This window comes from Numenius arquata, chromosome 18 (genome assembly GCF_964106895.1).
Source record: "Numenius arquata chromosome 18, bNumArq3.hap1.1, whole genome shotgun sequence".
Taxonomy (NCBI): Eukaryota; Metazoa; Chordata; class Aves; order Charadriiformes; family Scolopacidae; genus Numenius; species Numenius arquata.
The window spans coordinates 6,834,520-6,858,633 of record NC_133593.1 but is presented as its reverse complement, the minus strand read 5'-3'; the positions used below and the strand labels follow the sequence as shown (position 1 = coordinate 6,858,633).

The 24,114-nt window shown below is 39.6% G+C and overlaps 2 protein-coding genes across 3 annotated transcripts in view; both read left to right on the top strand.

Moving 5' to 3' along the window:
* The first annotated feature begins 350 nt into the window (after positions 1–350).
* INPP5K (inositol polyphosphate-5-phosphatase K) lies at positions 351–18,324 on the top strand. The gene is made up of 12 exons (XM_074160826.1): positions 351–517; positions 3,102–3,209; positions 3,885–3,993; positions 6,688–6,804; positions 7,143–7,315; positions 8,850–8,961; positions 9,535–9,644; positions 11,980–12,172; positions 12,416–12,553; positions 13,069–13,152; positions 14,393–14,497; positions 15,587–18,324. Exons 1-12 carry the CDS (start codon positions 471–473, stop codon positions 15,683–15,685), a joined length of 1,395 nt encoding a protein of 464 aa, XP_074016927.1. The 5' UTR covers positions 351–470; the 3' UTR covers positions 15,686–18,324.
* The window catches only part of MYO1C (myosin IC), a 65,569-nt gene continuing 59,270 nt past the window's right edge, over positions 17,816–24,114 (top strand). The window contains exons 1-2 of one of the 2 annotated variants that reach the window (XM_074160825.1): positions 17,816–17,846; positions 21,652–21,749. In XM_074160825.1, the coding sequence (XP_074016926.1) occupies positions 21,672–21,749 (78 nt within the window). In that variant the 5' untranslated portion in view covers positions 17,816–17,846; positions 21,652–21,671. Of the gene's footprint in view, positions 17,847–21,651; positions 21,750–23,784; positions 23,896–24,114 lie in introns of those variants that run through there. The other variant, XM_074160823.1, reaches the window with a different exon arrangement.

The window sequence follows — 24,114 nt, the reverse complement described above, 5'->3', positions numbered from 1 at the left end:
CCCACTGGGCCTCCCCGCCACGTTCTGGGTTCATCGTGCTCTTTCCTTTGGCGACACACACTTTGTAGAATGGGTTAGATTATCTCGTTGTTTCTTTAAATGTGAGTTTGTGCCTTTTTTGTCTCCTAATCTTCCAATACCGGCATATTGGAAACGAAATCTAATAAAATACTAGACAGAGCTTCACGCCTCCGTCTCCTTTGTTGTGGGGATGGGGATGGGGGGTGCGATGGCCGCCTGCGCGCGCCGCCGCGGTCCTCCCGCCCGCCAGGTGGCGCCCTCGTCCTTCCACCGCCCGTGGTCACGCCCTCCCCCGTCACGCGGGCCAATGGGCGCGGGGCGCTGCCGGCAGCGGGCGCGTCGCCGCTGAGGGGACAGAGGAGGCCGCGGGCCGGGCCGTTCCCTCCGTCCCCTTCCCTCTCCCCTCCGTCGTCTCTTCCGCCGTCCCTGACTGGAACCCCGGTGGGGAAATGGAGCCCGCGGGCCCGGCGGAGCGCGGCGCCGTGAGGGAGCTGAGGTGAGCGGTCGGGGGCGGTTCGGGGTGAGGCGCAGGTCTAGGGGGGCAGGTCTGAGGGGCGGTTTTGCCCACTACGGGAGAAAAGTAGCTAAGTCGTTGCGTAATGAGGTGGGAATTAGCGAAACTTGTGTTTCTGCTTATTAACGGGGTGTTAGACTAATTGGCGATGTTACGTAGTCACAGGGAATAGAGAAGAAAAGCTGATTTTGTGATTTGGAAGCGCCGGTACTGGAGGCGTTTCAGGGAGACTTACTGGGTATTGTTTGCCTCCATGGGACTTCCCGGAGACCTACTTATGTTTAATGAGGGCAAGACCTACTGCGGTTGCTATTAATGTGTTTAGTGCCTCAAATTCCCCGCTTGTCGTGAGGAGGAAAGAGCTTGAATAAACCTCTGGCTTCTGCTTTTACGGTGTTTTTACGCTGTGTCTTCCTGTTGCATCTTCTGTGGCGATAAGTTGCAGCGTCTCTCACTGTGGGCTTGGTTGACAAGAGAAATATACTTAAAAGGGGAGTTGAGTAGCTTCCTGTAACAGGGAGATTAAAAAAAACCCCAAACTACTAATATTTGATCAACAATCATAAAAAGTCATCTTAACGCAGTGTTATAAACACTATGACCTTAAAAAATTCTCTGCTGTTGAATCATTTCAGGAATCAGTGACACTAAATAACGTCTTCAGTAGTTTGCTCGTACTTAGGAATGTGGTTGCAGAAAGCTCGGGACTGTGCTGTGGTGGTACTGGAAGCTTCCAGGATGGCTTGAGTGGTATCCTCCGGCCTTTGGTGAAGGCTGTCTTTGTGGCATCAGGGGAAAATTGGTATCACCCTGGTCTCCCCTCCTTACTGTGGGCAGCACTCGTACGGCCTTGTGAAGTAGTCGGGAGCATCAGTAGACCTTTGGGACTGTATAATGCTGTAGGTTATTAGCTTTGCACGTGCATATACGTTCCTTGCTATGAAGTTTTTCCTGCAGGCATAGTCATAACCTGCAGTGAAACTGAATTATTAAGGATGCTCTTGAAATTTTTACAAATATTTTTTCTTTTGGTGTAAATTCTAGCACTCTTTCCTGTGTTCTTATCAGTAGTGTGACGCTGGGCTCTTTGAGGAATTTAATTTCTGTCAGTAATGACTGATGACTTCAATATTAATTCAGTTTTATTTAATCAGGTAATTGTCTTATGAAATTAGTAACTGGAGAGAGTTCCCAAGTGATACATCTCTGATGGCAGAATTAGATCTGTGGCATACATACTTTTTTTTTTTTTTTTCCCCCTAGAAATTTGTTGTAGAATAGCTTTTGACTGACTTCAGAGTAGTCTTACAAAGATAAACTATTGGTGAGAGAAATTATGGGTGATTGAATTAGTCTGGTATGCAAGGTCACTTCCCATCTTTTCCACATACGTTGTGTGTCACCTTGAGCAGGCAGTTGATCGGGGGATAAAAAATGGCCCTAATAATGGATGTATTGGTGGGATTCACTTTTTAACTATCAGTTTTTATAGGGTCCTTACAGAAGCCCAAGATGGATGGAAAATTAACAGCTTATTATTTTTTAATAATCTGCCATGTAATTTTTAATTGCCTGATGTGTAACAAGACTAACAGTAAAGAGAATCCCATTTTAGAAGCTGTTTATAGACAAATCCTGTGGCATGCAAATGTTTCTGACGGTGCTTGAGAGCAGCAATAGATTTGCTCGGTTTTGATCAGAGCTCTGTATTTGTATGTTTGAAAGCTGGAGATTATATTTCTAGTAGCCTACAGATGGAGGCACATGATTGATTCAAATCAACAATAAATTCTTTTAAATCTTGAGCTTATAGAATTAACCACATTAAATCTATTCTGAAGAAACAATTCACTGTGTGAGGTAGGACGTGATTGCAGCTTTTGTAACAACCCTTTCAGTGTGGTGGTAATGCTACAGTTTTTTTCAGCGTTGCTGCATCTGCGTTTGTCCTTTTGCATTAGAAGCAATGCTGAATTTCACATGAGTGAAAACTTGATGTGGAAGACCCTTAGCCACCTGTTTCTTTTATACTTAAGATTTTAATGGGCTAGTCCTTCAGAGTTATTCTTTTCTTTTGAGCAAATGGCATCCTTCAGTAGCGAAGATGCATTTCAAGATTCGGCAGCCCTCTCCCTAAACGATTTAGAAAACCTGCACAGCATCCGCAGCCGTTCGGCAAGTTTCAGCAGCACAGGGTCCAGTGGCCGCTTGCAGCTCCGTCAACGAGTAGCCCAGCTTATGGCTTGTGTAGAGGACATCAGCTCGGATGATGAAATTCATGAAGAAGTGTCTCGCACTCTAGATGAAGCTTTCCTTATCTGGGGAAAAAAGCTGAAGGATAAGTGGCAAGAATTCAGGTTTTGTTCCCTCCAGTTGCTTGGTTTTATGTTGTTGGGTTTGGGGTTTTTATAATGCTAGCTAATAAATAAATTTCTGATTCATGAAGAGACAGAAAATCTTTGTTTTCTGTAGATAGAAATTCTGTGGGGAAATTAGATGCTCTTAGGGTTGGTTACCTGTTCACGTTTCAATTTTATCATTGTTTTTGTGTGATTTTTGTTTGTAGACTACACTTAGTTACCTGGAACGTGGGCACAGCTTCTCCACCTCCTGATGTCACTAGTTTACTTCAGCTCAATTCACTGGGCCCAACTATGGATATGTATGTTATAGGGTAAGTATGTTAGAGAACTTGCTTTGTAAGTTTATTGCAAAACTGCTAGGTCTCAACAGCTTACTGTGTTACAGGAGGGCTGTGCTGTGTGAATCACTGCCTAGGAGGGGATTTAACATTATTGTTAACAGAAGATGAAAACTAGACTTAGTGATACAGAACAGAGATAAAGTATAGCAATAGAATCTTCTTTCTGCTGTTGTTTTGTGACAAAATACAGAGTATCTTTTTTCTAAACACACAGTAAGATTTGGCTGCTGTTTTCTTTGTTGGCACATAGAGGTATATTCATTTTGATATGAAAGTTATCCAAAATCAGTGTGTTTTAAAGAAATCAGTGCGAGCTTATTAGGCACAAGCTGCCATCGTGTTTTCCAAACTGTCTTGAAATTTTAAAAACCTGACAGGTTATTTGTCATAACATAGCTTGAGTCTAGCATTGTCTTAAACTCTGTCTTCAGGTATGTAAACTCCTTTAACTTTGCTTTTCTCAGTGTTACATGTGTTAGACCTGTGGATGGGTTAAACTGCTTGTAAATGGGAAACTGAACAGCAAGAAATTTCTGACTTGCACTGAGAGAGGTCTGTTAGGATGTTGCAGTCTGTGTTCTGAAAAGGTTATATGAATTCAGTCAAAACCAGGTGATACAGTGTGAGTAATCTTGATGTATTCAGCTTACAGGAGGTGAACTCAAGAATCACTAATTTTCTGTCTGACTTGGCATTTGATGATCCATGGAGCATTTTTTTCATGACTGTATTGTCTCCATTGGGATATATCAAGGTAATTGTTTACATCTCTTAAGTGTCACAGCAGTAAAGGGAAATGTCTTGCCCAACTCTGTTGAGATTTTTTTTTCCCCTTCAGCCTCTCCATAAAAGATAAGTCGATGGTATTTTTTACAGTTGTCAGTCACTGCCATAAGTACATGTATGTTAGAAGTGATTCTTCATCATACTTGCGTTTTCCTGGTTTGTTGATAAAGGCAATTTTAATTTTTCTATATTAATAATAACTTCCTTAATTTTAGCAGTAAAAATTGGACATAGAATTTTTCATTTCTTGTTTGAAATAGTTGGGCAGTTTTGATGCTTTTGCAGCTTAGATGGCAAACAGCAAGAAGTTGTTTGGATATACTGGCAATGGCCTAAGTGCTGCAGAACCATGTGATGAATAGAAGAACACTCCTGTCGTATTACTGTCATAATAAAAATATGTTCTCAAGGAACAGAGTAACGAAGGTTATTTAAAATGGATTGTGATGTAAACTTACACTCAACAGCTTATTTCTTGTGGCCACAATATCTCTATCTCTCTCTTGTTTGTAGAAAATTTTTTTGCTCTGTGCAATATTGGGGAACTGTATTGTGATGCTTCTAATGTAGTCTGCTTAAGTACCTGCTTTCACTATAAATATCTCGAGCAATGGCAGTGATTGTCGTTCAGATTGGTAAGGTTTCTTTTTTTTTTTTTTAAACTTGTTTGGAGGTGAAAATAAATTGCATATATGTAAACCAGAATTTTACTGGGTATATATATTTTTCTGAGGACTTTGGTTTTGATTGAAGACCTAGAACATTGTATGGTTTTTGAAACTACAAGATTTTCGGTAATACCTGGGGCATAAGATCAGCTAAAGTACTAGCTATTTTAATAATGCAAACAGTAAACCTAGGAGGATATCCTGAATTTCTCTAATAGAGAGATATTAAAATCCTTTTCTGAACAAAGCATTATTTCAGGGTGATTTTTCTGAGATTATTGTGTTATCTGTATGCTAATCAGACTTAGTAGTTGTGCCATTCTTTTAACTGTAATTAAACAAAACAAAGGACTCATTGGGAATTATAAAAAGGAAAAAAACATTGTTCATTCTAGTGTAAGTCTTTGCTGATAAACATTCAAAATCTGGCTGTGGGCTGACGTTCAGGTCCTGTATACAGACAGTTAAAAAGAATTCCTAATCACATGCATGGTTGATTTTGAATTCTAATTTATAAATGTGGCACTTCGGACACAGTAATGAATGGATGCTGCCACCTAATGGATTTCAGCAGGACTTGATTAGCTCTAATAATAAGAGGGCACTGTCAGGCCAGGTCAAAATCAAAACAAGCAGTGAAGAGAGCTTATGCTAGGATTTGGCTGGGGAGGAGAGGAACAGTTACCCCTTCCTTGCTGACCTGTGACAAGGTTGGGTGTAGAGGGGTAGTTGTCATCCTTGGGGCATTCTGTCCCTTCAATAACAGGGTCCATTTTCAGAGTGTTACATTAGTTGGAGTCAGTCAATTCTTTCACCATAAACGGAATCACGTCCCCTCTATGAAAGGTCTTTGCTTGAGTTAGCACTACATATTGGTGGGACTAGTGCTAGTTCCAGCGGAGGAGGGATCCATTGTGTTTTGATGTTCAAGACCTACAGAGAGAAGAGGTTTCACGTGGATCTCGAGAAATGTCTGGGGACTGGCCCACAGCAGAGTGAAACGTAGCAAATAGTAAAGGGACTGAAAGATCTTGGTATCTCATGAATAATATAATTATGGAAAGGAGAATACTGGTTACACCAAATGTCTGATCAGAAAACAAATATTTATGCATCAACTAATAATTGAGATCCATCATCTCAGTACATTGCTTAGTACCGTGTTGGGCTCAAGAATAATGAAACCTTTAACATATATTCTGAAATCATTGTGTAGATGTGGAGGTAAAGAAAGAAGGAATTCTGTTTTAAATTTTGGGCTGAGTTCATAAATTTTTAATGAAGAACGTCTTTCTTTCCACACGCACAAAAAAACCCCAACCCAAACCACAAAAAAAACCCCAGCATCTTAAAGCTTAAACAGTGTTTTACGTGCTCCCTAGGTGTTTTTGCTTTGGAAGGGTTTGGTAAATCAGTTTTTACAGATATTGCAGGCAAGAGTTACTACTGTTTGCAGATCATTGTTTTTGCTAATGCCTAGGGGTAACTGCTGTGCTTTTTAGGCATTTTAATGACATTTAGAATCATTAGTTACATGCTGAAGGATGTTACAGTTTGAAAAACTTGCTCCTGTTGGAGGACTTGTAGGTGTTTGCTATTAAGATTATAGGTGAGAAATCAAGGATTTGGTTCTTCATGAACAGGATGCTTAAAGGTAGAAGCAAGAGGCTGGTGAGGCAGAGGAAAGGTCTTTAAAGGTGTTTGGGCAAATACACGTGTTTTGAGGTCAACTTCATATTGGTAAGGTGGTACGACTCAATGAGTTGAGAGGTTCATCAAAATTGTTTATAAGCAAGTCTACTGTAAGAATATATTCTTTACAACACTGAAATATGTTTGCATTTACTGTACCACAATATTGAAGCCAGGCTTGGTGAGGGAATTGCATGACTTCTGCTATGATATTCTTCACCTAAAAGCTCCTATGAAGTAGACCCAAGGAATTCCTAATACCTCCCTGGAAATGACCATGCCCTCTTTTGTATCTCTTCCAGCTTTCCTCCGTTCGCATGCAGGGGTTACTACTTCTGGTCTTTGTGAAGCATGTCCACCTTCCCTTCATACGGGACGTTCATACCCACTACATACGCACAGGCCTGTATGGATACTGGGTAAGGAAGTATCCGAGACGTGGTCGCCTTGGTTACTTCTGCTTATGGTGGCATATGCCTCTGAATGGTTTCGTGGTGGGAGAGAGGATATATGGTTTACTTAAAAATTAATAAACTAAGAAGCAGTGAGACTCACTTGTTTGAACCTGCTGTGCAAGTGCGCAGCACAGACCATAATTTTACCAGTTTATTAGGTGATATACAACAACTTATGTAGGAAAAAATTGTATTCATTTAAATCTAAATGGCAAGATTTAAAAATTTATAGGTGGTGTTAATAGTTACGTTTGCAGGTGTTGACTGTAGTTTCAGAGAATGTTGTTCATCTTCCATACCAGGGGAACAAAGGAGGAGTCACCGTTCGCATGTCTCTCTATGGTCACACAATTTGTTTCATGAACTGCCACTTGCCAGCTCACATGGAGAATACAGAGCAGCGATTGGACGACTTTGAGAAAATTCTGGAAATGCAGTTTGAAGGAGAGGGTATTCCAAGTACCTTGGATCATGAGTGAGTTGTTCAGACCCTATTCTGTCTGTATTGTTTTTATCTGTTATATGGTAAACCCGTGCAACGAGGAGTGTGGAATTTGGAGTTTTCATCCATCGTTTTTATTTTAAATGTCTTTTTTTTCAGTCTTGACCCTGAATCCTGGGAGGAAAAGATAACCTGAAGGCTGGAGGTGTATTTTGCAAGACTGTTCTCTTCCAGCCTCAAATTACATTAAATTTGTTAGTGTATGTACTACGTATGTTCTGTACTGGAGAGTCCATTTGTACCAAAAATCCTTTAGATAGTATTAAATGTTTATCTTCCTCGCTTTTTTTGAGGATGTTTGTGTTACGTTTCGGGCTGGTTTTATTCCTGTTGAAATTTTAGAATCTGGCTGAAGGCTTCTCAGCCTTTAAAACCTTGACTGATGATTTCTGTAGATTTGTATGAATTACACTCCGCTCAGGTGTCTCACCAAAAAAACCCAAGCCAAAACAAACCTGATTTGAGCCACTAATTGAGCTTTTGTTCCTTAATTCTGCAGAAATTATTTGTATCTTCTGTTGTTTTCATGTGCTGGAGTCTAAAGATGGTAGTAGAACCATTTAAAACAGGGTTCAGAGAAACATTTTTGTTTGGTTGGGTTTTTTTATACCCATAAAACTGCCAGGACAGATAAATCTGGAATGGATATGTAATATCACTTTACTTATTAATGAGTTAATTAAAATTAGGTAAAAATATATGACACATGAGTTTCAAAATCGTTACTTTTCCTACCTTAGTATAAGTGTTTGATACTCAAATTGAATGTGTTCTCATTTTCTTGACTGTGTGCATGGGTGTCTACCAAATCCTCTACTGTCATCTTCTAAAAAGAAATTACAAATGGGATTAAAATAAAAGTTTTGTTTCCGTAAGATCAAGTTTGGTATATCCACCCCTGAACAAAACGTTGAAAGTAGGGATTTTCAAAGGGAAGTTAATTTACTTGAAAAAAACAGTTTTCCTGGTGTTTATAACATTGCTAATAACACAGTGCAGTGCTTCGGAAGAATAACTCTCTTTCCTAATAACTGTAGAACACCCAGGGTGTATCCCTGCTTTCCCAAGGCACTAAACCAGAGCTCTGAGTTAGTGGATTTAATATAATCAGCTGGTGTATAGGTCATGATTTTGTGAATTATTTTACCTACTGTTAAAATTTAATTCTAAATCTGTCTCTAATAGAGATGTAAGTCATTAGGAGACTCGAGAGAAGCTAATACCCAGGCAGTAATGAGCAAATGGCAAGAATGTGAGGAACTTAATTTACTATTTCAATTTCTTTAATTTTTTTGTTTAGCAGCAGGTTATCCCTGTGTAAGCTTATCTATAACTACTTAATGTTAGTGTTTAAGATGCTTAGATTAGGTGCTCTAATCACTTATATTACTTAATTACCGTAATGGCTTATATTCTATTGAATTCTTCCCTCGTGTTAATGGAGTTGTATAAATCTTCTTTGGTTTTTTTTCTTTTTCTTTTCCTTTTTTTTTTTTTTCCCTCTAAGTGTTCTCTTCTGGTTTGGAGATCTAAACTTCCGGATAGCAGATTATGGTATACATTTTGTCCGAGAATCAATAAATAACAAGCGTTACAACCTGCTGTGGGAAAAGGACCAGGTATGTTGTCTTAATCTGTTTGGGAGGTTTCTTTGTTTGTTTTATTTTGTTTTTAATGCATTCAAACACAACACGGTAGTTAACATTAGAAACATAGTTTCTAATTTCTATTAAAGAACACAAATTCAGAGTAGTCATGAGGTGGAACAGCTCTAGCTGTTTGCTGTGTCGCTTCTCAGTCAGAAGCCCCAGTGAATTGCAAAAATTTTCTGCTTTTATTTAGTTTCTTACTCTTTTGCAATGCTCGTGTTTGACCAAAGCTTTCTTTGAACTTCATGGCTTGTGAATTGCTCTGCATCTTCATTTTTCCTCCATATTTCTTCTCCCAAGAATTACTTTTAAGAGAAGCTTATTCTGGAATTTGTTTTGAGTAGAACTCCTACAAAACTTTCAAACAGATCATGTCAAGAGTCCTGGTAGTAACAAAGAGGCAGTTCTGAACTTACCTTTCCAAATATATTGTATGACTGAGATGTTGAATTCTTCTTGGAAGATGCTTTCTCAGCTCCTTTCCCAACTGCCCTTTAAGCTCTGATTTTTAAACATAATCTTTAAAACTTTTTATTTCTGCAGTTAAATATGGCAAAAAAGAAGGAAGCATTTCTTCAGGATTTCATAGAGGGTCCTCTGCAGTTTAAACCCACCTACAAGTTTGACCTTTATTCGGATGTATATGATACAAGGTAAAAGCATAATAAGATGAGTTTAGGCATGTGGAATATGAGACTGAATGTGGTGCTTGACTAAATGTTACTTTAGTAAGCAAACCTGAATTTCCTGAATGTACTAGTTAACTGGGGCTATTGAGCTATTTATTCTGTTAAGCTCGTTCAGGGATCAAATCTGAATAAATGAATATCTCTGGCTGAAGAAGCCTGAGCCTGCTGATTGCATGAGAGAAGTAGTGAAACAGCCCGGCTTTCTTTTTGGAAAGGCTAGATTAACAGAACAAACCAGGGCTTGTTTAAGCCCCTTCTTTTTTCTTCTTTAATGCTAAACGTGCCCATTGGTTGTCAGCAATGAGCAAAAGGAAAAGAGTAGTTGTCTGCAATTTTTGTTTTCCTTCTCTATTTAAGCATTTCATTTGATACTGCTGGTATTTGAAAATAAATGTTAATGTGTCTTAATTTGAAAATGGAGTAGTTTCCAAACTTTTGTTCTGACGCTAAAGTTTGTTGTTAAGTATTAGTCTTATGTTTCAACAGAAGAATAAGTTCCTGTCCGAACAGGGGTTTTGTACTGATCTTTTTCTTTACTTCCAGAGAGCGGAAGTCCCTGTTTTGGTTTAAGTAAGAAGAGAACTTTCTGGATTTCATAGATTTGTAAATATTTCAGAATCAAAACAATGCTCCTTCCCGAGCTTTTGATTTGATTTCTGTGAAATATTTGAAAATCAGATGACAGCTGATTTTCTTCAGGGATTTTCTGAACCTGTCTGAAAGCTGTAGTGTTATCTACTCTGCTGCTGCTGCACTTAATATTGGAAGTTTATTCATTTGGATCCAAAGAAATTGTGCTCCCTAATGGAGTGTGAAGAGATACAAGGGGACCAGCAGTAAATCCAGTTAACAAAAAATACTTACAGTAATCCAAACCTAGACATTTTAAGAATGATTCATAGCCTGATAGTCTGTATTGACTCATTTAAAGAACAAAAAGTATGCTTATGCATACTGTGTGCATTCTGCTGCTGTTAAAGCTAGCAGACATATTGTGGTCGGATGGGTGATCAGAAGACCTCAAGGCAAGCACCCTTGAAAAGCATGCTTTATATGAAGCACACAGTATTTTGTTACCCTTGATACTTTTTCAGTGTGGATTTTGAGGTTTTCTTTTCCATCTAAAATGCTGTTTTCTGCAAAATAGTGTATTAACTTAAGCTGTTCTTTTGGTATTTTCTTGCACAGCAGAGCAGACATATGGCAGCTCATAAAGGTTTCTGTCGGTTTATATAATTAGTAGAGTAAGTGGGATATGGCCCCTTAGTCATTTAAAGTCTTTCCACCTTATTAAAGGTGAGTCAGACTTGTATATGGGAAGGGGTAAAATAAAAGTATGTTGAATATTGAATTAAATGGCATTTCCAGATTATGATGATTTTGATATTCAGAGTTATTAAACTGACAGTTTTCCTTACGCATCCTGCTCATTAACTTTTATAATTCAATCCAGTCCATTCTAATTCCTCTTCCATAGGGTATGATCTTTTCTCCATTTCAATTTGAAGTGATACATCCATACAGAGAGTTGCTGTTAAGTCTTCTTCCCACTACAGAGAGAACCACGAAAGGCTCATGTCTTCTGTTGTTATTGATATGGTATAAAAGGAAACTCTGAATTTGATTACAGTTTAATGTATAGCACAGTTGCAGGTTGCAGGCACAAATTTCTTGATTACAGAATTTTTAAAGTCTTTTTTATATGAGACAGCAATAGCTTGCAAACTTGAAATGCAGGCTAGTACGAGTGAGAGCAACTTTAAATATAGCATTGTTTTGTTGCCTGTGATTAGTGTAAGCTACCTAGGTTTGTCTGGTTTTTGTTGTTAAACTTGTTCTCAAATGTTTTGAGTAATTTCAAACATCGTTCAGACTCTTCCTACATCTCCCTTAAGTTTATGCCCCTTTTCCCAGAATAACAATACATTTGAAGCTTGGGGCAGTTTTTATATTATCTCAATGTTCTTGCATGTTTTTATGGAGTGTTTTAGGAGAAAGTATCATTTCCTGTATGAAGCCAACTAACCCATTGAAATGCCCTTCTCCCCTTCATTTTACTCCTCTTTCAGAAACCTATGAAACTTATCTGTGGTAAATGGAGTTGATTTCAAATTAAGGAAACCTTGGTTGTAAAGCATATTGAACAGAGCTGTAAAATGAAGCTTGGATGTGATTGCCTTCTTTTATTAATACGTATCTGACAGTCTTCCAGCTTTGAGTAGATTCTGCGCAGTATTGCACGGTATTCTTAGCTTTTGGCAACTGTTCTTCATTTCACTTTTATCTTACACTTTTGCAGTGAGAAGAAAAGAAAGCCAGCATGGACCGATAGAATTCTTTGGAGGGTGAAAAATCTCTGCCAGCACGCATCAAAAGAAAGCGAATTCTCTGAAGAAGAACAGACAATTTCTGTTACTTTGAATAACTACATCAGTCACATGAGCTATGGCATCAGCGATCACAAACCTGTTACGGGAACTTTTGGGCTTGAGGTGCTGTCCCAGTTATGTTGTTGAGAAAAAGTTTGTTTTACTAAGTCTTGCCTTACAGAAGCTGGTTTTCTAAACTTTGTAAGTCATAATCTCCGTTTCATTCTGATTATAGTGAAGGCAGCAAATTGCTTCCAGGTTATTTCCATTCAGTTAAGAGTACCACAGCTGGTGTGGCAGAGAATAACTTGAATATCTGAAAGAATGACAAATTTGACTCACGTAAAATTCTATTCTTTTGTCTAGTTGAAGCCTCTTCTATTGGATCCTTTGGTCACGCTGAGTCCTGAGGGTGAGTGGAGCGCGGAACATGATGTTCTAATCCGCTATTCTGCAGTACCTGAATTCCCAAGCAGTGCTTGGGACTGGATTGGGCTCTTCAAGGTAATGTTACCGCATCGTGGCTCTTTAATGAAGATGGTGAATATGACTGGAGGAGGTAGTTGATAGTCTTCTGTCACAGGACATTGTGATTCTTGCTAGTGCAAAAGTCTCTGAAATAGTCGTGTGTCCCTGATTGCTGTTAGTCTCTGTATGCTGACATTTTAGTTGCATAGCATGTGAGCTTTTCTGCACCCTTTAAATTATCTGCTAAGTAAAATGGTTCAGAAGCTGTCCAAAGGAATTGTCCTCCCCTAATGCCTGCAGTTCAAAAGCTTTATACAGCAAAGAAAGAGCAAAAATAAAAGAAAATCAGTGGAAGGGGGAGAGAACAGAGCAGTCGCACTCTCTCAGAAACAAAAGACTTGTGCATCCCCCCAAAATATTTTGATCCTAAAAATGAAGTATTTTAATTGCTTCAGTGAAATAGTAAAAATCTCTCTCATGACTTTGGGTTTTCCATGTGGTATGTTTTTTGTTTCCTTCAGAAGGCTGATGGTTTTCATCTTCCTTTGCAGGTGTCTTTCAGGCATGTGAATGACTATGTTACTTATGCTTGGGTAGAAGATGATGAAATTTCTTCTAACAAAGACAGTAAACAAGTAAGCCAGTTGTATTGCTTTGTAATGTAGTATCCCATAGCTGAGCGTTCAAGGTCTGTTTGTTCCATATCCCCTTCCTCTTCCAGGTTCTGTATCCTCTTTTCCCCCTCCTCCTAATTCTTATTATTTTTCAGGTAGTCTAGCATACCTTCTCAGGTGTAATCATAATGCTTAAGAGAACTGATGAAAAGGCAGTTTATTTCTGTAGTGACTTTTCATTGTGTTAAAAACTACTTTCATTTTGTATTTTGGTCCATTTCTGCCACTGAAATAAGTAACCGACCACTTTTCCAGCTGATTGTCAAATTGCTCAATGTATCCTAAATATTTATTATGTGATTTTCGTTACAGTTGTCAATACCTAATGTTACTAACACAGTTAGTTTCAGGTGTCTAATACAGCTACAGATTAGGGTTTCTTAGACTTTTCTTCATTTTGGCTATTGAGTGATTTGGTCCCTCTTTAAAAAACTGCTGTCTGTTACAGAGCTGTCTAGTAGTGATTACCTAAGGTGATTTCAAACAAATAAACAAAGCTTATTTTGAATACAAATTACCTGTTCGCAAAGGTATTTATGTGAACAAATGGAAATTCAGATTTAATTTTGGAGACTCAGTGAGCGCAAAGATAGATGAGATTTCCCAGACAGCAATGGAACGCAGTTATTTCTTGTTAGAGGTTTTGTAATTTAGCATCAGGTTTACAACAAGAGCCCAAATTGTATTGTTATCAACATTCTGAATCTCAAAATTTCTCTGATATCATGGTTTCCTATCACTAAGCTTAGAAATTTAAACACTATGATCGCTGTTTTAGCAGGATACTGTGGGCTGCAGTTCAGAAACCAAGGGTCTTCAGGGAATAGTACAAAACCGAGGTGGTGGGTTGGTTCTGCTGTGCCATGTTGCAGCTTATTGCCACCAGGAGGCAGGTCATCTCCCTCCTTGCTGCTTGTGTGGCCTTACCCCTTCCCTTACAGCAACTCTGGGTTTCTTCTCACTTCTTGCTGAACCGAGTCAGCTTGATAACATGGTGAAGGATATTCGCTTTTCCTCCCTGACTTAGTTTTCGGATGGTTTCATGAGTTGTGTCTGTCCTTATCCTTTTTAGCTTACGTTTAAAAACTTATAAATAATAAATACTGATTTTTATGTTGTCCTGAGTGGCAGGGACTTCTTTTTTTGTCAGCTGCTCTCTCTGTGGAAAATGTCCATTGCTTGTTCTTATACTTGTTGACAGGTTTACATGAGTGCTGCAGAAATACCTGATATGGGAGGAGAATTTTTGCTTGGTTATTACAGCAATAATTTGCAGTCAATAGTTGGTATCAGCCAGCCTTTTCAGGTAATATATTTGAAAGCTTTGATTAACATTGATGTGATTTTTATTTCTTTTGCTTTCATGTGTGTCTGAACATAGGTGTGTACAGCTGTGTTAATCCTGGGGGAGGTGGCAGCAGAAATAATTGCAAAAAAGATAGGTACTGGATAACATCCTGTAAAAGAATTTGCTGATGTGCTAAAAGTCTCTGAGTAGCTATTCTGGCAACATGTTGTTGTAAAGACATAAGACAGGTTTCTTTCTCTCAGCTTTCGTTTTTGGAATTTCGGGCTCTGTCAGTTAGGTCTCTAGTTTCTGTAAAGATGAGAAGTCAAATCAACTTAAATGCTGCCAAGTTTCTGATAGGTTGTAAGTTAACTCTTTGTGTTCCATTCTGTGGTAGATTTGCACAGAAATGCTGCCTGTAATTTAGTCACTTGAATTTGGGAAAGACAGGGCAGCTGCAACTCAAGTTATTTGTTTAACCAGCTGCTTCATTTAATTTCTGAAAGGATGACAACCTGCACAGACTAGATGAAGTGACTGAGCATTGCTTCTTCTACAAAAGCATTTTTTGTCAGAATAATTTTGTTTGTTCCTAATTTTCCATGCTGTCATGGCTGTGCTAATGTGTTGTAGAATGGTTAAAATGGAAGTTCTGCATTGTTGCTGGATGAAGGGTTCTACAAGGCTGTGAGACTCCATTACCTTAGGGGATACAGTAATGAAAGTCACTGGGCTGGCTGGTGTATCTCAGTGATACTGCTCATATTTTTCTTTCTATATTGGTGAGAAACATTGCAGAGCCCAGTATTTCAGTTGTCTCTGAGCAAGATCTACCACAAACTCTGCAGGATGATTGTCAGCTGTATGTGGATACAACACACCATATACCTTTTTTTTGCATGACAATGTGTTGGTATCAGTTTAGTGGTTTTTTACTAGATTTTTTTTTTTTTTTAAATCTTATAATTGCTGCATAGATGTGTCACTTCTAATTTTCTCAGTTTCTAGCAAGTATGTAAGACAACTTTATATAATGGTATATTGATAGTATAGAGCAACACGGTGTTTCTGAATGTGTTAATTTGTTAACTACTGTCTGTCTTCTAGATTCAACCTAACAGAACGTTAATGGACAAGGATCTGACACAGGAAGAGAACAGTTGGATGCAGAAACCTGACAATCTGGAATCGCATGATGAATTCTGAAGGCAGAAAGGGCATTTAGTGGTCCTGATTCAGGAGTCAGATGAGTCTTTATGTCTTAGTGATTATAAGCTTTTTACTCTTAGAAGATGGAGTAAGACAGTGCAAGTAAGACAGGTAGGATTGTTCAGAAACTTTGTAAGCTCATAGAAGATGATAATTTATTGTGGAAACAGATATTTTTATTGTTACGCTCTTGCACTGGATGAGAACTGTAAAAATAGCACCTAATGAATGCTGTATGTTTTAAGATGACAAACATTTCTAATACAATGATTTAACCTAAGTAAGCTACGATCTGTAATAGATTTTTAGGCTTGCTCCTTTTTGTAGAGGATATTTTATTTATGATACAATATTTGCTATACTGTAACCACTTAATCATTGATTTCCAAATTTTTAGTTCAAATGAAGTTATTTAAAAAATTATTTATTAGGTACAGCTAGTTAGCTTGTTTTAAAATTTTGTTTGAGTTTCAAATGTAAGCTGATTACCTTTTGGGAAACACATGTGGCAACAAGTCACATGAAAACAAAATCTTTGGAGTGTGTAAATTCTCCTTTGGTGGTAGATCCCTTTTCTTCATGCCTTACTGATAACTCTTTGTAGGATTTTTCCATTCTAATTTCTCCAATTTTTTTGAGATACATTTATCAAAACACACTTTTCCTGATCTGATTTTTTTTTTTTAATTCTTCTTTTATAAAAGAATTTAGTAATTTGCCTATTGCATTTCTCCCTCTGATTTAAGAAAGTAAAATGAAGCCACTTTTATACTAGTCCCTGGCTCAGAGTTAACCGGGATCCCGCAATTTCTGAAAGAAATTGTTTAAGTTGAGAAATGCTTTAGGGTAGGCGAGCAGACCATAGTTCAGAAAGCACTTCTTGGCAAAGAGCTAATGCTCATGGTACTAACCCCAATTGTTTCCTGTTGTCATATGGAGTTTAGAAAGCTAAAGCCATATTTAAATACTTCCCTGGTACCATCCTGCCATATAATTGCTACACTTACTGTAGAGACGATGGGAATTATAAATGGGGAATTTCAGTGGAACAAGTTCTTTCCTATGGCATAATCTGTGCTACCAAAATTGTTAATCTCTACAATTAATAGCAATCGGTCTGCAAAATTTCTGTTTTTCTAGAGGTGCTTAGACCTTAGTGTGTCCTGTGCACTTGAGGGTGGAGATGGAATAAGAAAGGTCATGTACCTTAAAAAACCTGAAAGGTAGTTAGCTTCAGAAATTATTTTTGTTTCTTGATGAGGAAATGGAGATGTTTGGAAAGGATTGGAAGAGGCACCAATATTCCACAGAATCTTAGACTGCAGTGCTGGAAAAGAGCACTTGTGAGTCTCCCATGTTCTAGATACACAGCTTCGAGCTACCAGGGTGGATGGTAAGTAAAATTAGTTACTCATCACTGTCATGTTGGTAACGGATGGAAAAGAGAAAATTCGGTTCAAGTGGAAGAGCAAAGTAAAGGATGTTGGTGTGTTTATGTTAGAATATTGCTTCAGAACTGAATGGATTCCTTTTTGCTTTTTTTCTCAAAGCCTTATTTTTTTCAGGATTCTTTTGAGATAGAAGGTCAACACTTTAATATGACATTTGTTTTGCAATTACTTGCTTATACCATTCACTATATAAAATCTTCTGCATTCTGGGTGTCTTTGTATACTGTGGAAACTATAAAATAGGTTAACTGGTTAGACAGTTGCAGTGTGGGGTTTGAGAACACTTAGCCTCTCTAAATTTTAGTTGTATCTCAGCTTAATGTTTGGTGTTGGAACTATTTCCAGTTGTAAGTAGTGAGGGCAGGTTCAGAGGATGCTGTGTTCATTGCATGGATTAAAACTGCCTTGAGGTTTAAAGTTTGTACATTCCTATTACATTTTGGAACAATATTAGAAACAGTTTTCACATTTGTGCCGGTCTTACAAGAATTTGTTTTGCACTAAATCTTTCAGATATGTGACTTCTCATGGCAACTAGGGCATCAGACAAATCCCTATCGAATTGCAAAGAACTTTTGCAGTTCCCGAGTTGTACTCTTTCTGATTTTACTTGTGTAACTGTATCACCGTACTCTGTGCAAGGAGATTCTGTGGAGAACTCAAAGAACAGTGGTCTTTGAATTCCAGACCACAGCTGGCAATTTTTTGTGGACCAAGATCCAGTTTCTTCTAATCAGGGTGCATCTGCTGTTCATGAGCAGCTCAGAGGGGGAGCCACACAGCCGCTTTCCATGGGCAAGAAACTCAAGATCCTTAATGTTGTATGAGAGCTGATAACCCTCTCAATCACTGGACATAGAAGCTGCATTTTGTAAACTTATCCTTTGAACCACAGGACTTCACTGAAAATGCCCACGGCAGCTGTGATTGAATCTGCTTGTGTGTTAGTAGGATGCTGCACAGAACTGTATACTTCTTTCTTAAGTATTATGCACACAGTAGCACTTTTGTTTACTACTGTTACCTATGGTAGCTTTTCAAACTATTCCATGACCTGTAATGATACAATTTCTGATGAAATTTATCTTTCTTAAAACACCTTTAATTGGATGTTATAATCACTGGAAATGTTTTTATACTCATGTGTTTTCTTTTCATGTACCACTAAAATAAATCCTGGCAGTGAAGTGTTTTATGTGGCCTCTATTGATTTTAGAACGAACACATCGGTTCAGGTGGCGAGGATTAATTCGTGCACGGTAACCTTTCTCCAAGAAACTTTGGTCATGTTTAATACGAAGATACCAACAGTATTTTAGACTGGAAATATATCAGTAATAACATGCAGTAGGACTTCGGACTGCAAAAGAAGGGCAAGGACAAATAACTATTTTTCTTTCAGACAAAGTAGATTCATCTAATATTTTGTTTTTCACTTAAATAAGTCCAGTCTTAAATGGACTTCTGTTTTGGATTTTCTGTCTTCACTCCCCCATTGAGGAGGTTTTGATATTTTCCTTGTAAAAATGCTGTGGCCACTTAAATTGCTTTCTTAATTTTTAAGAACGAGTTCTTCAAAATTCACTTTTTCACAGTGAATTTTTCACAGTATGATTTGTCCTTTTTGTCTTTGTGAAAAATCTGCTGCATTGTACATTGTATTTCAAATTTTCTATGTTTTAATATAAATTTGCTATCAAATAATTTCAACCTAAGGGTAACTTTTCATAATTCCCTGCTGTTAGAGAATTTATTTTAAAATAGGAAATAGGTCTACCAAGGAATGTTGTTCAGTATAGCCTTATTTAACTTCCATATATTTCTGATTCCTCGCTAACCTCAGGATGTGCAGTGTATCATTGCACACAGATAGTACAGCTCTGTGTAAACAGGAAATATTTCTAAGATGTCTTGCGTGTTTGTTAGACCCTAAAAATACGTTCTGATAAAAACTATTGTTTCTACTACCACCACTTCCTTCTCTGCTCTTGGGCACTAAGTGACACTCAGATGAACTTGTCTTAATTAATATACTGCAGTGGAAAGGTCAGTCAAACAAAGCTTGAATTAGGTTTTCCTTGAGAGAGGAAATGATACTTTTTTTGAGAACTCTGCATTACTAGCAGGAATATTTCTGATGGCCATATCTGTCCTTGGATATAGGGATTGGCTGTTTGAAAGTGATTGAAATGAAGGAATTTCTTTTGTGATAACAAGATACAGAGATCACAGAAAGTTCCTGGTACTCATCACAGCATGAATACCGATGTTATTTGACCTGATAACTCATGCATTAAGCAGATAATACCCTGATTTCCTTATATCTGTTTTTTCTTTATACCAATCTTGAAAGAGAAAGGAGAAAAAGATATTGTGTAAAGATGGAAGCGTTTGAGGCCAGTTGTCTATATGGCCAGCTTGCTTTCTTTTATCTTTAACTCTCTTTCTTCAGGTGCAAGCGCAAACATTCGTGTTGTGTAGTTCACAGTAGTGCAGTGTAAACTATTCTGTGTGGCTGCTTTGTTCAGCCAAGGCAATGGCACTCACCACCTGATGAATCTCTGCAGGACACATTGAGTTCCTCTGGAAACTGAGCTACTCAGGAGCTACTGAACTTTCTGTCCAATTGCTTCAACTTAAGAAAAGTCACTTATCTGCGTGTGTACATCCCACTTCCCAGTGTTACAGCGGAACTGTCATCTTCCCCTTACAAGGTCTCTGCAATTAAAAGTAAGAACATCTCATGTGCAATCTAGCAAGAGAACCTGCGTGGGAGCTTTTGAAGCACAGGCTGGAAGAATCACTGGAGGAAAACACTGAAGTCAGAGGAAGCGTGACATCTGGGAATGCAAACTGGCAAGAGGAAATGCAGAGGTGTGGGCAAAATTCAGAAAATAAGAATTTACTAGCACCACAAAAAAGAAGAAAAACACAATAGCAGACACTTTAAGCTGTTAACGGTACTGTGTTTGAAACTGGCAGTTATCAAATACAGACATCAGCCCTAGCAGGGAATGTTTCAGCATTGTTTAGCAAATACGAGCTTTATTGTAACTGTGGTTTTAAAGTGTACGCTTGGTCTCAGCAGAGATCACACGCTGTTCCTCTCTTCTATTTTATCTTTTTTTTTTTCCCTTCAGCCTCTTTCTACTTTCTTTATTCTTTTCTTTTTTTCTTCTTGTTCTCACTTATCTGTAGCCCATTTTCAGGAGGTTTTTTTGTACTTAATTCTGGTTTCTGAATTACAGAAATCATTCCAGTTGAACAGCCCTCGTGTTCTAGGCTACTAATCTTTGTAATTTCTCTGTGTAGGAAGGGTAGATAAGATAGGCTGGGTATTGCTCCATATTCCTGAGTAGGGTGGGTTTGTTTGGGGAACTGACGGCGATAGGTTTTTTTTAAAATGTGATAAAATCTCTTTTTCAGTAGAACCCTATATTGGGAAGCAAGTGGTCAAGGAAACAATTGTTGAACTGGAATATTCTTGTCTATAACAGCGAAGGGAAGTATAGGAATAATTCCAGATACAAACTACAGAACAATGACAGGCCATTTCTTTTTCAGTTCCTGAACAGAATGGTGGTCTCTTTATCTGCTCTTGAATGGCCAGATGCTTGTTAATCTCAACATCTAGGTAGTTTTTTTGACAAGAAGTATCATCTGGAATTGGTCTGTAGTGAAGTTGAAAGTTGAAATTTGGCTATTCCAAGAAGATTGAAGGAATTGTCCCCCAACAGCAAGTCTTAAAATATGTGAGATTTAGACTGATCTCTTTTCTACCCAGTCACAGGCAGGATGTCTGCATCTGTTGGGGAGTTTATGGGGGGGGTCATAGGCCTAGTACTGCAGTAATGGATGACATGGCTGTAGTAAAGTGCTATAATTGCACTTAAACCAGTGTTCGCCAGATTATTTTTCTCATATTCATAGTAGGAATTTTTGTGAAGTAATGTGCAAGTTAATTTCCTTTGCATGATTAGTTAACCTACTCAAGGATTCAATTAATAATGATTTCGTTCTGCAGCAATTTGAAGAACTTCCTGTAGTTACCATGGGAGCAATCAGTGTTTTCTATTCCCTTATCTCTAAACCAAGTATTTTGAAGGCAAAGATGAAGAATCTTTTCTACATAAAATCTCTTGGTAGATTTGCAAAGTCTACCGTACGGTTGTTCCGTGCTAATACCTATGAAACGGCATCCGCAGCGACTTGACTTTTCTAAGTCCGCTGGGACTAAAATGGAACATCAACAAAGTTTGCGGCCATAAACACGACCATAAATTCAGGCTTCTTGGAACTGTCTTGACCCATTGTAACTAGTGGAAACTAGTCTTGAACTTAATTGTTGTTTCAGTTCACACCTACACTTAGTATAAATACGGAGGTTCATCTCTTCCTCTCACAACAGGGCTCTGAACCAAAGATTGCAGTTAGTCAAGGTCTTCTCCCAGACCACTCGGGGGGTTCTGCTGCTGCGCTTTGAAATCGGAACTATCCGTAAAGAATAGAGAGATTTACTAACTTACCTCGGAATGATGGAACTGCAGATTGAACTTATTCCTACGGGAGAAATCATCCGCGTGGTTAGTCGCAATGGAGAACGCAAGACTGTAAGCCTGGTTTTTATTGTTCTCTTTTCCCTTCTTGCAGTGTTAGTTACACGATAACCAGTTTAGAAACCGGTGTTCTGAACGGAGAAATGGCTCGTGCAAAAATATGAGGCTTCAGCAAGACTGGTTGGTCATCGGGGTGACTGTAGCCACGTTGCGAACAGTTTTCTCTCACTAGGAGGAGATTGGTAGCAATTAATGTTAAGTGATTGGAAGTTTAGAACATGATTAAAGTGTATTTCCTGGAGAAATGCTTCAGCGTACTAAAGTTAGCGTGACTTGCTGTTGGTGTATCGGCCCAGCCGTATTTATTCTGTCAGAATTCTGGGAGCACTTTTCAACCTACAAAGGAAGGGAAACAGCTTTGAAAAGAGTATTTTGGTCCTCTTCAATATCGATTGTCCACGTTGTCGCTGGATTCATGTCCTGAATGTTACGGGAAGGTTCACACGTCAAAAATCCAGTGGTAGAGGAACATATTAATGGACCATTATTAATATCCTGAGGAACAGCGTATTCTGTTAACTTGTGATTTATTTTTTTTTGACGTGGGGTCAGGATTTGTTTGTAAGCAAATGGAAAATCCATGAGCTGATTATTCCAAGATTCTGTGATTTCTGTTTTGACATGGTAGATAAAAGTAGTTAAGAAAGACACGGTACTTCTGTAAGAATAATTTCAGTTTTCAGTACTTGGAAGGAGTGGCCGCTCTGTGTATTTTGCTTCAGAATATTTCCTAACTAGATTTATAGACTTGCTAATTTAAAAGAGTCTAAAGACAAGGAACTTTTGAAAATCCTCCTTATGTTTAAGTGTACCTAAATGGAGCTGTGAACTGTTTAATAGCTGGTGAGTTCCGGGAGCAGATTGCTCTGGGCAGGGCCGTCTTGTGCTGCAGACACATCTGTGCATGTCGCTGCAGTTTCCTCGCATTGTCTTTCTAGTAAGTAATCTGAAACTCCATCTGAAAATTAGCTGAGACGTTTACTGGGGGGGGGGGGGGATTGCACAATTGTTAGGTAGAGTCATTTTACTTCAGCAAAACCTGAGAGCTCTGCCTTGTGGGAAGAGGAGATAGTGGCAATTCTGGTATTCTTTGGTTTCCAGTAACTGGTCCAGGAACATTAGTGACTTATTTGTAGTGACAGCAGAGGACACTGGCTGGGCTGAATTGTCTTTCCCAGAGGGAACTGTTCCTTTAAACCTTATCCCGAATAGCATGTGCCAGGATCCTGGGGGGAGACATCAGAGAGAGAAAAGCTATTAGTTCAGCTTTCTAAAAAGTTTTAAATACTCATTAACAGTCCATAAAACTGTAATTTGCTACTTTGAGGGCAGCAGCCTGTGTTTGTCAAGTACTGGTGGTGCTGCAGGAGCGGCCGGAGAAAAGGAGTTTCTGATGTCCTGCGCTTAATACAAACAGAAGTTTGTAGTTAAAGACACTTTAAACTGCTGCAGGAATGGAAAGTGCAGAGCTTTACTGTTTCAGCTCCGTGTGTGTTTCAGGCTGGTAGAATTAAATCGTAAGTGGAATTTCCTGTGGATTCTGGCTGGAGTGGCTCTGGCCTGTCACACGTATGTGAGATGAACCAAGCTGTACCTGCCTTCACCCCGGCTTTGGGGAATCGCTCCAGAGCGGCCTTCGAAAGATACGCTTTTGGTGATTCCCACAAAGGGGGGTCGGTGGGGAAGGGGGATGGGGAAATTCTCCCCAGTTTTTGAGGTTTATCGGTTGTGCGCCGGGGGAGACAGGTGCGTCTGTGATTGTGGGCAACGGGAACGCGAACCGGTGTGCCCCGGCGGCTTATCAGCAGGATGCCGCCGTCCCGGACAGTGCAAGCAGTGCCAGCGGGTTCCTGCCTCCGCCACGGGGAGAGAAAGGGGGGGGGGGGGTGTGTGTCCGGTTGCTGCGGGACCCAGCGTCCCCCGCTCCCGGGAGGTGCGGGGGGAACCGGCGGTCGCCGCGTCCCGCCCCGCCGAGCTGACGGCAGGTGAGGGCGGAGGCAGGGCCGCGGCCTCCCCGCCCGCACTCCGCATGCCCGGCGCTCGGACATGCTCACTAGCGGCGCGGCGCGGGCTCCCGTGGGCAGTCGGTGCCGAGGGGCTGCCGGAGCCGCCGCAGGGCCCCGAGCCGCGCGTCCCGGGGGCGCCGAGCGCAGGTGAGCGGAGGCGGCGAGCAAAGGGGGACGGAGGGGCGACCGGCGGGGACGGGCCTCCCCGCAGCCCGAAGAAGCCGGGGGAGGGGGGTGACCGCGGCCGCGATCCCCCGCCCCGTGCTCGCCCAAAAGCGCTGGGGCTCGGCCACATGGCCGCGGGCTGCCGGGAGCACGCTGCCGGCTCCGGGAGGTGCAGGGGGGCTAGCCGG

Excerpts from the sequence above, each read along its gene's own strand:
- INPP5K (XM_074160826.1), top strand. The coding sequence starts at position 471 with ATGGAGCCCGCGGGCCCGGCGGAGCGCGGCGCCGTGAGGGAGCTGAG. Across the intron at positions 9,645-11,979 it reads TCGGATGTATATGATACAAG|TGAGAAGAAAAGAAAGCCAG; the intron begins GTAAAAGCATAA and ends ACACTTTTGCAG. Across the intron at positions 14,498-15,586 it reads GTATCAGCCAGCCTTTTCAG|ATTCAACCTAACAGAACGTT; the intron begins GTAATATATTTG and ends TCTGTCTTCTAG.